Genomic DNA, 12,709 nt, shown 5'->3' with positions numbered 1-12,709 from the left:
GGGGTTTTCTGGACAGAGATCCTGAAGGGGTTTGCCACCTCCTTCTCCAGCTTGCTTTTACAGATGAGGAAACTGAGGCAAACAGGGTGAAGTGACTTGCCCAGATCACCCTGCTGGGAAGCGTCTGAGGCTGGATTTGAACCCAGGGAGATGGGTCTACCTGACTCCAGGCCTGGCACTCTGTGCACTGCGGCACCCCCTAGCACCCCATCCTACTGTCCCCACCTGATTAGCTCCCCGCTTGGACAGCATGATGACACAAGGAAAGAAGGTGCATGGTAATACCGTCACCAGGCTGTTTTTATTTCAGACAATCGTTATGGAGAGTTTAGACATGCAGGAAGTCAGCATCGCTACCAGAGAGGCCAGCACCTGGAGTGGCCTTTGGAGCCATCAGAAGGTCCTGAAAAGCTGGTTGGGCAGGTAGCCGAGGTGCAGGAACGATGTCTGAGCCTCCTTCTCAAGGGCAGCCAGCTCTTGTACCGTGGGCGCCAAAATGTCCACGTGGCCTTTATAGGTCCCGCCTGTGCCGTACACACACACACACAGAACATGTCAGCAAGGTACCCTGTCTCTAGCTGCCTCCCATCCTCCTTCCCAAGCCCCCTGCCCTGCCCAGGCAGACCCCGCCTGCCAGCCACATGCCACCACGAGATGTAGCTCCCTCTTCTCAGTATTTTCAATCTCTGGCCCAGACATAAAGGGGGGAAGCCATGAAAGGCCCACAGCTCCCAAGAGCAGCTTGCTACCAGGATCCAGGCAGAGGGAACCTGCTGACCTCAAACTAGACACAGGGAGATGGACAAGATTTCTCCCTCACTTCCCACTCTGGGGCTCTGAGACCAAAGGGAGAGGTCTGTGTGGGGTCATCAGCATCCCCTTTGCAATAGCATTTGGCCAGCAGGTAAAGGGGCTTTGGCTGAGAACACTGGGCAAAGCTGAACGATTAAACCAACCCACAAGGACGCTGAGACAACTGGTATCAGGAGAGCAGGGCTTCCAATGCACTTTGGATGCTGGCTTAAAAACCTCCTCATTTCTAAAGCTGCCTCCAAGGATCACAAGTGAGCTTTGGGTACATGCCTCCTGCTGCAGCCTCTCCCCAGAATCCAGGCCACCACATTCCCCAGCGCTGCTCACGCCTGCCAAGCCCCAGACCACATGCGCAAAAACAAAGGGAGCCCCTCCCTTTCTGGCTCCAGGACCCTAGGCCGGGCCTTTGCTTACCCCCGGCTGCTCTCTTCTGTCCATAGGTCACCTTCCCATCAAATTCATCCACAGGGACTTTGATGTCTGGTTCGACTTGAGAGATGGTGCAATTCAAGTGTTCCTCAATCTCAGAGAGCAGCTAAAGACACAGGGGCATAAGTGGATTCATTTTAAGGAGAAATGTCCTTTCCCCCAATGGCAGACTCTGCCTGTCCCATCATGACCTGCTGTGCCCACCCCCACCTCCCCAAGAGCAGCAGCCCAAGTCCCAAGTCCATATCCAGCTGAAAGCAGATCCCATTTCGAAGGCACAGCAGCTGTGAACACACCTGCCCACCATGAACCTGGGTTCACTGGGGTTGGAAGCCAAGAAGTGAGTGACCCCATCACAGCTCCCCAGCAGGAGAGCACTCCTACCTGCATCTCGTTGTACCAGATGGTGCAGCCACCATCTTCCTTCAGCCTGGTGTTATAGCATCCCTTTCCCCGGCTACTGCACACATGGTACCAAACCTGAGAGGAGGGAACGGAGAGCAAGCTCAGGACCAGCCGGCCGACATTAGGCCTCTCCCTGGCCACTGCAGGTGGACGAGAGTGAAAGGTCAGATTCCACCCACAGTAAGAGCCTCTGCAGACCCAACCAGAAATGCCTCCAGCTCATGGATGGCTTTCTCAAAGAAACTAAACCAGGGAGAACATCAGCTTCGGGGGCCTGCTGGAGGAATGCAACCCAGGGAAGCAAGCTCAAGAATCTTTGGCAACAATCCTCGTAAGAAGGCTTTTTACACTTTCCATTGGTTCACGTCTTACTAAAGCTACTACTGTGAAAAATCCAATGCTGTATTTTTTATTCCACAAGTCCATTCCCGTTTTTGCTTTAAGAATGTGAAGGAAAGACTTCATAAAATTCTTTATTCTTAGAAGGTGTGTAACTAAATTCAGGTTAATGCACAAACCCAAAAAACCCTCCCTTCACTTCAAACGTAATCACCTAACGCACACATCCGACAACAGTCACAGAAAGGTTACCTTCTCCTTTTCAGTTGCCACCAGCGACACAGCCAGACCCATTCTGAAATGATTCAAGAACCCGTGTTAGGACTTACACACACAAGGGGCCCAAGTCACCCCAGCCCGCTCCATGCGCACAGCGGTACCTTTCTGCTCGGCCGACGCGGCCGATCCGATGGACGTAGTTCTGCTTTTCATCGGGCAGGGTGACGTTTATGACTGAAAGTATAAACAGTCATCACCAATGACCCGTCAGCTGCCCCCACGTGACATTCCCAAATCCAATCCTCTGCCTTCCATCCTAAACGTGCTTTTAGGAGGCACACCTTGCAAACCCTTGTAAGCTATGGTTTACAGAGTATGCTCATGTTTGAGTTATCTGTGAACCAGAGTCATCACTTACCATAAGGAACCCCATGGATGTCAATCCCTCTGGCAGCCACATCGGTGCAAATCAGAAACCGTACATCGCCTTTCTGCAGAGAAAGACGGAAGAGAGAGGAAAGGCCATTGTTCGTTCCCCCCTGCCTTCCAAGGAAGTGAGCCCTCAAATGACAAATGGCAGACAAGAGGTCCAGAGGCCAGTGATTTACCAGGAGGACCAAACCCTGAATTCTCACGCAGGTCCCTGACCTGCTACACCATGGAATTCTGATGAGTAAATCAATCCCTTCTCACTCTCCCTTTCCCTTCCCTTCCCTAAAAGATCATTCTTTAAACAGTAACTTAGAATAAGCAACATGGCATAATGGAGCAGGGAAAACACTGATCTTGGAATCAGAAAATCTGCTTCCGGCCCTGCTGGGCTCCAGGGCCCACAGGCTCTGCCTTCCTGGTCTCTCTGAGCTGACTCATCTGTAAGATGGGAATAACCCAACATGGCCCTCACAGCATTGTAAGGGAGGAACTTGGCTTGTTTTTAGAAGTCATACAAATGTGAGAGGTCGCTACCTGGCAATCAGAGTAAGACTAAATGGCACCAATGCTGAGCTGAGGCCACTTCCAGGGCTTGATCATCAGGGCAACTCAACCAAAGGAGCCCCTTCAAGGACCCGGCATGGGAGGCGGGGGCGAGGAGAAGCTGGCCCAAGGCCCAGGAGACACAACAGTGGCACCCTTCAGCCCCAGATTTCCAGGCCCTGCTCTCTCTCATACACAAAGGTCAAGGTCACGATGCTCAGGGGCCTCCTTCAGGCCACACCCCATGGGCAGCACTGCTGGGGTATCTCACTGGAGCCTCACAACCACCACAGCAGGGAGATTGTTCTTATGCCCACGAGACAGAGAAGTAAACTGAGGTTGGGAAAGGGAAAGGGAGCTGTCCCCAGTCCCACAGTTGGAGGCACTCTAGCCTCCTCCCCTGCCTGGGGCATCCGCAGGTCAGCACTGCACAGGAGCAACATTGTCCATCTGTCCTAAGGCTGTCATCAGAGAGGTGCACACTGGCAAAGAGGGTGGGGCCATGGAACCACTAACACAGACAATCGGGGGAAGAGGGTGTAGCACAGGCATAGAAGGCACAGGGCGGTGGCTATCAGCACTCCTGGAAGAGATCTGAGATGCTCAGAGCCGTGTTGGGGTGCGGCCAAAGGCTAATGAGCCTTCCCAGGCAGGGGGAAAAGAGGCTGATCTGGAACCTGGATTCCAGTCCTGGCTCTAAGACTTCCTACACAAGTGACCCTGAGCAGTTTGCTGCCCCCACCCACACAATGGGGCCACAAACCCTTGGCCCATCTCGCCCAGCAGAGCTGGTGGAAGGGGAAGGCCCGGGAACTTCTGGAGTCAGCCCTTCCTGCTACAGGAGGACCAAGGAATGGTCTGTTCCAAGGGCAAGTACCTTAAATCTCTCCAAGTTTTGCTTCCTCTCATGAGGCTTTCTGTCACCATGAAGACACACACAGGAGAACTGATGTCCTTTCTTGTCTGGACCTAGAGAAGAGCATATTCAGCACTGAGCCTTGAGAATCGTGACTCAGGAGACTGACTTGGCACTGAAGACAGTGGTGCTGCAGGAGGGCCCCCAAATCACCACCCAACACGGTGAGCCCAGCATCGGATGGACAGGAAATCCAGCCCAGATGAACTCCAGAGGGCAGGAAGTAGAGACCAAGAGGGCCGAGGTCAGCGCATGGACCTCCTCTCCATGGCACGTCCCTGGCTGCCAAGAACCCTTGCCCACACAGATTGTCAGGGAGGAGTGGGAGGAAGCCCAAAGGCTGCAGGTCAGCCAAGGAGCACTCCCAGAATCCAGTGCTCAGTCACCAAGTGCCAAGGGTGGCTAGAGGAGCAGCAGGACTTACCCAGGCTGGGAAAGGCCAAGAGACGAGAAGCGACAGAAAAATGATAAAAAGTAGCCACAAGAGCTTACACCCCCATCAGCCTCCTTGGGCTGCTCTGGAGGAGGGCACAGGGCCCCCAGGACAACACTGGTCCCAGATTCCTAATGAGGTCTGCTCAGGGAGGGAAGGTCCAATTTCACTCTCCTGCGGACCCTGGGTCTGGGTGTGGATGCTGCCCTGGGCTTGGGAGGAGGGGCTAGAGTGGAGAAGGGCTGCTCAGGCTTGGGGACTCTCCTTCCATAAATATCGGACTCTCAGAAGCCCGGGCGGATGAGAATAAAGGGTCTGCTAAAGAGGCATCCCTGTGGAACAAGGCAGACATCCTTCTCTAGAGGCTGAGCATGAGAAGGTCAGTCTCTTCTGCCCAAGTTCATCAGGAGGAAATCCACCCCCTTGCCCAGAAGGACTTTCCCCAATTTTCCCCACAGGAGATCAGGTTACTATACAAGCTGATAAAGTTAGCAAATGCCTTGGAATTCTGACCATGTGCTTCTGCAAGGCAACTCACAGCTCAATTAGAGAAAATTCACGGCCTGTTTCAAGTGAGAGAAACTTGCCTCCTCCTTGCTGCATGAAATACTGCTCCAAGTTGTCACAGTCGATCTTGGTTCTACAGAAGATAATTGCTTGGTCCATCTTGTGTTCCTTGATGGCCCGGACAGTGTACTCCCCCTTCAGGATCTTTATGGCTTCAGACCACATCTCTGAAACCAAACACAGAGGAGAAAAGGTTCCAGCTCAACACTGGCAAGGACTGGAAGGACAGGGCTGCACCTCCAGCCATGCCAGCACCTGGAAAATACAGACAGATGTGTTTACACACATAAAATGCAGGCATGTGCTGCATGTAAACATACTAAGAGCGTGTGTGTATACTAGCGCTACGCCACTTCCTTCCCACTTCATGCCACTGTAGCTAAGGTAACATCAGCAAGCTGTGTGCCGAGCTTTGCCAGTGACTTGGATGGAGCTGCGACTTCATCAGGCTGGTCGGCAGCCCGCCTTCTCATCCCGGCTAAATCCCTAGGCAGCGAGGTGGCGCAACGCATAGAACACCAGGCCTGTCATCAGGAAGCCCTGAGTTCCAATCTGCCCTCAGACACTTACTAGCTGTGTGACCCTGGACATGTTACTTCACATGCTGGCCTCAGTTTCCTCATCTGTAAAAGGATATGGCGAAACATTCCAGCATCTTTGCCAAGAAAGCCCCAAACGGGGTCGTGACTGACCCACCAGAGTCCGTCAGGTTTCTCCTACGCGCTCCAGCGAGGAGGAGGCCTTCCTCTCGACTCCTCCACCACCTCCGTAAAATGGCCTGTGAGCCTTCTGCTCTGTGGAACGCTAAAGGTGACATGACTGTAAGACAGTCAGAGCTTTCTTCGGGAGGACCACACCTATGATTTCATCTCGTGTGAACCCCCGCATGTAAACTCCCTCCCTCGAGAACGACGGCAGCGCCCACAGAAACGACTTGCACGTGGTGGCCTGGCTAGCATGTCAGAGGACCGGAACCCAGGTCTTCCTGACTCCAAGCCCAGGCCTCACTGCCCAGGGCTTTCGCACCACAAGGCCTCTCACGGACATTTCTCCATCCTATGAAACAGCCCTACCTTCTGCCTCACGATGGGAAATAACTAAAAGCAGTTCTCAACTGTCTGCCGCAAAATGTGAAAATTCCACCACCAAGCGTACCAGGGCCACTGGCCAATGGCTGACTGAGCTGCTGAGTCACTGCTCAGTTCTGTCTGATTCTCTGAGACTGCGCCTGGGGTTTTCCTGGCATGGATACTGGCCTGGTTGGCCATGTCCTTCTGCAAATCATCTGCCAAATGAGGAAACTGAGGCAAACAGGGTGAAGTGACTTGCCCAGGGTCACACAGCTAGGAAGTGTCCGAGGCCCAATGCTCGATCCCCTGTGCCACCTAGCTGCAAAGCACAGATCTATTTTAACATTAATCTAAGCAAATTAATCACAAAATAAACTGGGGGGAGGGAGAGCACTGGGGAAGAGAATATATCATGCCTTTCAGATTAAACAGATTCAACTGAAATTCATGACCACTGCGGAGATCAGCCTAACAATCCTTATAAGGAAAAACGGTTCTTTTGCTGGCCCAAGAAAGCCACCTGCCGGGAAAACAGGCAACTCAATGAAGGACGTTCCACCGCCTTGGTCCATCAGGACCTTATGCTTAGACAGGCACTGTGGATGGCTGGTGGGGAGGCTCAGGAACGGAGAAAGGGTGCCAGCTGGCCCACACTGGGACAATGTGCACCAAAGGCCATCTCTGCTGCTGATGCCAAGTCAGTGACTGGTGACCACAATGTCTAGGTGGCCTCATGGCACTGGAGAGACACATGGGGGGTTAAGGCTGGCTACAGTACCCCTGCCAATCCTCCTCCCCAGGCACTGCTCCCACCGTCCCCACTCCAAGGACATGTCCACTAAAAATGGCCGTCGCTCATCGCCACCGGGCCCAAACTGCAGCTGCCCCTTATCCCAACAGTGACCACGAGACAGCTTGTCCTCCCAAAGACCCTGCAGGTCACCTTGGCCCTGTCAGATGATTTTGCCTCCTAAGTATCTCTACAGAGGCAGTCAAGACCCCTTCCTCCCTTCTCCTTTACCCTGCACAATCCCTGCATGTCTCCACCTTCTGCTCCAGTCTCAAAGAGCAAGGGGCCCTTCCCTTTGCTGAGAGGTCTTTCACTTGGGTCCGTATCCTTCCATCTCCGTTCCATCATTCTCTCGGTCATTCACTATTCCCCTATCTCTGCTTCTTCTGTGGTGCCTACATACTGGCCCTTGGCACACTCTCTCCTTATGCTTCTCCTCCTCCAAAGCTCAGCTCAGGGGCCGCCTCCCTACCCGCCCCGCCCCCAGACTCTACCAGCTGTTACTGATCTCTCTCAGCCTCCCCATCAAGATTATCCCTGGTTTATCCTGACTCTGTCTTGTTGTAACTGTTACCTATCTGCTGGTTTATGAGCTCTGAGAAGACGTGAACATAGTCGGTGCTTAATAAATGCATCTGCATAAAGGTATCTAGCACCTGCTTTCTTTTCCGCAAAGTGCAGCACCCAGCGTAGCCTGGCAGCAGGGGCAGTTTTGTCTTTCTAACCCCGCAGCCTGGCAGGAAGCCTCAGGGTCATAATGAAGCTTAACTGAATGTATGGGGTCAGACGCTGGTGGCTGAATGGCCCAGAGGCAGGAGAAGCCCACTGGCCATGCCAGCCTGCCGGGGACCACGAGGGACGTGACCAACTCAGTCTCCTATGACCCACACTGCAGGATCCGAACCCTCACTCACCAGGGCTGTTGGCACCAGGTCTGGTGTTGTCTTTTGCGTGGACTTCGTCAGTCTACCAAACGACAAACAAAAACAGGATTGAAAACATGCATTTTTAAAAACATAGAAAGCACACACACACCACGAGGTTATTTTGGTCCCTGTGGTTTACAGTCTCTGGGGAAGTAAATGGCTTAGAAGAGCCACTGGACTTTGAGAGTCCATGAACAAGGGGCAGCAGGGGCACTGGAGCAGGAGCCAGGAAATTGGGGCTTGGACCCGAAAACCTCAGGCTCCCACCCGGCTCACCACATACAGCAAGCGCTTCTGGAAAGCTGTCAGCACGTGAGCAATAAGCCCTTTCTATCTTTCAGAACAAACACCTTCCTCAAGGCAGTCTGGTGGTCCTGCTGCCCCCTCAGGGCATCCCCTAAGTCTCTGGAAGCGTGAGCTGACTCAAGGTCAACACAGCCGGCGTAAATGTATGAAGGTAAAAAAGAGATGACACATCACCTTCGGGGAACAACCCACAGCTCAGTGTGGGAGGACCCCATGCAAGGGAGCCTCGCTCGGGAGGTCTTAAATGCCAAATCAGGGCAATCCAGGAAACAGACAGTGCTTGAACATGGGAGGGACATCACAGGACTGAGCCCTAGGAGGCTTGTTCTGTGAGCCATGGGGCAATGGACTGGAGTGGTCAGAGACCCCAGGTAGCTACAGAATGAATCCTGGGGAGCAGTAATGGGCCTCCACTGGATAGACAGACCCATAGCAGCAGAATTCGTACACTGCCTGGAGACAAGGGTTAAAGGGGTGAGAGGCCAGCACACCTCCATGACAACAGACAGTCAGACTCAACAAAACAGAAAAAGTAGAAGAGGTTAGAGGCCAAATAAGATGGGTTCTGTTTTGGCCAAGGGCATGGAATTCGGAAGACCCACACACCAAAGGAATTCCCAACAAATGACAACTCAGATTACACCTGAAGACTTACAAGGACGGGGAACTCCCCTACCTTGGGGCAGCCTCTCTCCTTTGGGACAGCTTACTGATGCATTTTTCCCTGATACTGAGCCTAAAACCTCCCCCACCACTCCAAGTTCTCCCCTTGGAGGCCAAGAAAGAGAACAAGGCTAACCCCACTCCCATACTGATATACTCTTCTCTCTTCTGGCTAAACAGGACCAACAACTGAAAGCGATGGGAGTCAAGGGGGCGGCCAGAAGAGCACTCTGAGCAGATCCCAAATCAAGGACGGCGGTGACAGGCTCTCGAAGAGACTGAAAAGTAGGTCACAGGGGCATGAGGAAAAGGAAATGAGCACGTTCAAGGGAGACCAGAGAAGGGTCTGGGATGGGGTGACTCCTCCACCATGTGCCTAAAGGGCAGGGGATACTCCAGGACACAGTGGAAGCCCTCAGAGCTCTCATGCGGCCATGACCTCAGACAAAGCCTCTCCTTCCTCTCCTGATCTGACATTCTCTGAGGCCCAGTCAAGGGGTACCCTCTCCATGGGGCCTCAACCTCCACCATCCCTCAGAAACCAGCCTGCGATTCCTTAGTGCAGTTCTGTCCTCTTCCTCCCACAGAGGGTAAGTTCCCTGAGGAGAAGGGGAGGGACCATTTCCACTGGGTCTCTGCACCCCCAGGGCTGAGCAGGCACTGAACAATGCACACTCAGGAGTCTATGACTCTGTGGCTGCTTGGGAATCCCCACAAGCTGGTCATCCATCTACATGGCTGGCTCCTCTAGCACACCACCATTCTGTTCACGAGCACTTACTTACGTGCGAGGCACTGACCTACGGAATCTGGGGCTCGGCTCTACAACCCTCATCTGTAAGCACTGGCAGGGTACTTTTTTAAAGAAAGGAGCTCAAGCTCTCCGGCGACTGACTCTTCCCTTCCCTTGGCTCCATTTTGAGGGTAAGGAGAATGAAAATCACCAGGTTAACTAAAGACTATGCGTAGATGAACTTCCCCTGCTAACTACCGAGCAGGAAGAACCCAGTTGGGCAGGTGAGCTCCGGGTGCGGCGTGGCCCACCTGAACCAGCCAAACACACAACAAAGGACAGGACAAAAGGCCCCAGGGACAGAGCTGCCCACCCCCAAAGGCAGGGCCACGTACTCGGATGTGGTTCTTGCCCAGCCTCTCCCATAGCCTGTCCGTTTTGGGATTCACAGGAACAACAACATGGTGCACGGTTTCAGGGACTGAATCCTCTCCTTTCAGATCGACCCAGGTAGGGAAATGCATGATCTTTTCAGAAAGCTTCTTGACATCAAAAGAGTGGAGAGTGGCCGAGCAGACGATGACCTGAAAGCACAAAAGACAGGGCCACAGTCCCACCGATGAGCGGCCCAACATTCCCTCTCCAAGGCCCTGCCCCGCCCCCAAATCAGAGTCTGCAGTCACATTCCCAGCACCAACGGAAATACTCTGACAGACTGGAGGGAGGTCTGTCCTAAAATCAGCGGGGAGTCCCTCAGGACAGCACCACATGGGGAAGCTCAATGTCCTAAAGGCCTTGTCCTGTGCTAGAACGAATGTTCCCAAAGTGGGTGATAGCGCCCCCTGGGGAGCAGTAGTAGCCTCAGGGGCAAATGGGAACATCGAATGAAAATAAGGGGCAGTGGAAGCGTAAAGAGACAGAAATGTGAAAAACCTTTGGCATATGTTTCATCTCTTGTGTGACAGAGCTAGAGTCTTAGCAATGACATTATTTTCCAAATAAACACACAAAATGCGAGCTCTAAGCCATCAGTGCTAAGTCACTGCCAGGTCTTCACAAGCAGGTGTCGGTAGGTGAGCATGGCACACACTGCCAGGAAGTCTGTGCGTGGAATGACTTGTTTACAATATGACACTGTTCAGTTTACATGATGCCATATTACATCATCAAATTTCAATACAAAAAAACCCCACATATTTACAATAAATTAATATATTTTTAAATAATTCTATTTTTATAATTTTTATTTTGTATTTTTTTGAAATAACACAAATTTCAAAAAAAAACCCCAAACCATTAAAGCGTTAAAGAAAGTAGAGTAAGACCAGTAAGTCTGGGAACCTCTGCGCTAGAGCTTTCTAGAATCACCGTCTGTATTCCTAGCTCCCAAGTCCGTAACACCCTGAAAGCTGCAAAGTCCTTCCTGCCCACTCTCCCATTCTTTTCATCTTCCCCCTCCCGGGGGCCTTTGTGCTGGCACAAACAGGGTTCACATGCCATTGGAGCCGGGCAGCTAAGGACAGAAAATGGCCCCCAAGGGCTGGCATCCAGCTGCAGAAGACAGAGTGCATGCCCCATAGGATAGAAAAGGCATTAGACACGTTTTGTACCTGAAGTCTTTTCCCATCAGAAGTAATCTGAGGAATCTGACTGTGAATCCTATTGATGAAGTCAGAATAGCCCTGGGAAAGAAGGCCGTCCTGCAGGGAAAACAAACAGCAGCCCTTGGCTTCCTGGTCCAACATCGAACCTCTAGAGCCAAGTGGGAGAGGGACTACGGCCCATGGTCTCTGATCCCCACAGCTCTCAGCACCGCAATGGGGTGACTCAGGAGGAACTCAGGTCTTTGGATTCCTTTCATTTTCAGAGCAGACTCTCTGATGAGATCTGACCAAGTCATCAATTCAATCTTAGACTCCCCACCACTAAAATCATCTCCCCCCACCCCAAACCAAAGACTAGAAGCCGCTTTTCCCAAAATTCTCCCTGGCCCCCACCCCCAACCCCATCCAAGAACCCTGGTGGGCTCCTACTCACGGCTTCATCCAGAACCAAGAATCGAATCTGAGATAAGTTGAGTTTCCCAGTGGACACCAAGTCATCCAGCCTTCCTGGAGTGCCAACCACAATGTCCACCTGAAGATCACGAGGAGAGAGGCAAAATCAGTACAAACATGGTGAGGAATCCCCACAAGGTCACAGTTACAGATGAAGCAAGGAATGGACAGAAAGAGAAGTGACAGCAAACCAGTTAGTCCATGATCACCTGGGCTACAGCCCAGAATGCCAAGGAGACCGCTTGGTATGAGGCTTGGAAGGAAAAGGAGTATTTGCAGCTGACTTTCTTTCCTAAATTTCTATTAAAATTTTCAGTTCCTGAGCAGAAATCAGATGACCGATGGGTGAACAGGGGAGGGAGAGCCAGTCCAAACACCATCACCCCTCTTCAATTCAAGCACTTGACTGCTGTGGCCTGAATATCCACTGATAAGAAATGACTGTGCCAACATCACGCCACCAGGACGGGTCAGGGCCAGACCAAGGCAGCTAATGATGCAGGATCCTGCTGTCTCCACCAGAAGCTCTCCTGCACTCGACTCAGGGGACAGATGGAACACCAGCTCTCCAGCCCTGGCAGGCACCAGTCTATTGCAAGGGTTGTGGGCGGTGCTGTCACGGGAGCAGCCTGGTCAGGCTCAGAGAGTCCCAGCGACAGGGGCTGGCCACAGAGCAGTCAGCATCAACAGCGACTCCAAAGGTCCGAAGCTCGGAGAGGCTGCAATCTGTAGCAGCGGACAGAGGGCCCAAACAAGGGCCTTCCTAGATCCTGAAGTCCTGATGTAGTCAAGACCCCCAAAACCCAGAGTTTGATCTACGTATGCTCATTCGGCCACTCCCCTGAGACGGTGACGGCTCTGGTCTTCCAGGCCTCCCATACATCTGCAGGAGGGCTGCTGCACAGGCTTAATGAAAGCTGGAGGTCAGGGGCAGCTGAAAGGGACCCAGAGAAGGCCTGAGCCCTGAGCCCCCAACGCTGGCACAGCCTGCCCAGCCCTGTGCATGCCCTCCACAAACAGGAATACACTGAGGATGTGGTGCATGATGGCTACATGCCAATCCAGCTC

General features: G+C 52.7%; 1 protein-coding gene across 1 annotated transcript in view; it reads right to left on the bottom strand.

The window, feature by feature from the left end:
* Positions 1 to 282: 282 nt before the first annotated feature.
* DDX1 (DEAD-box helicase 1) overlaps positions 283 to 12,709 on the bottom strand; it is a 28,708-nt gene continuing 16,281 nt past the window's right edge. Inside the window, exons 15-26 of the mRNA XM_072642761.1 lie at positions 11,622 to 11,720; positions 11,195 to 11,284; positions 9,980 to 10,168; positions 7,871 to 7,922; positions 5,117 to 5,263; positions 4,058 to 4,149; positions 2,624 to 2,696; positions 2,367 to 2,439; positions 2,239 to 2,281; positions 1,627 to 1,722; positions 1,228 to 1,348; positions 283 to 524 (exon numbers count right to left, since the gene is read on the bottom strand). Coding sequence (XP_072498862.1) covers positions 394 to 524; positions 1,228 to 1,348; positions 1,627 to 1,722; positions 2,239 to 2,281; positions 2,367 to 2,439; positions 2,624 to 2,696; positions 4,058 to 4,149; positions 5,117 to 5,263; positions 7,871 to 7,922; positions 9,980 to 10,168; positions 11,195 to 11,284; positions 11,622 to 11,720 — 1,206 coding nt within the window. The 3' untranslated portion in view covers positions 283 to 393. The remainder of the gene's footprint in view (positions 525 to 1,227; positions 1,349 to 1,626; positions 1,723 to 2,238; positions 2,282 to 2,366; positions 2,440 to 2,623; positions 2,697 to 4,057; positions 4,150 to 5,116; positions 5,264 to 7,870; positions 7,923 to 9,979; positions 10,169 to 11,194; positions 11,285 to 11,621; positions 11,721 to 12,709) is intronic.

Source organism: Notamacropus eugenii, chromosome 1 (genome assembly GCF_028372415.1).
Source record: "Notamacropus eugenii isolate mMacEug1 chromosome 1, mMacEug1.pri_v2, whole genome shotgun sequence".
Lineage (NCBI taxonomy): Eukaryota > Metazoa > Chordata > Mammalia > Diprotodontia > Macropodidae > Notamacropus > Notamacropus eugenii.
The sequence above is the reverse complement of the archived record's forward strand: the minus strand, read 5'-3'. Positions and strand labels throughout refer to the sequence as shown.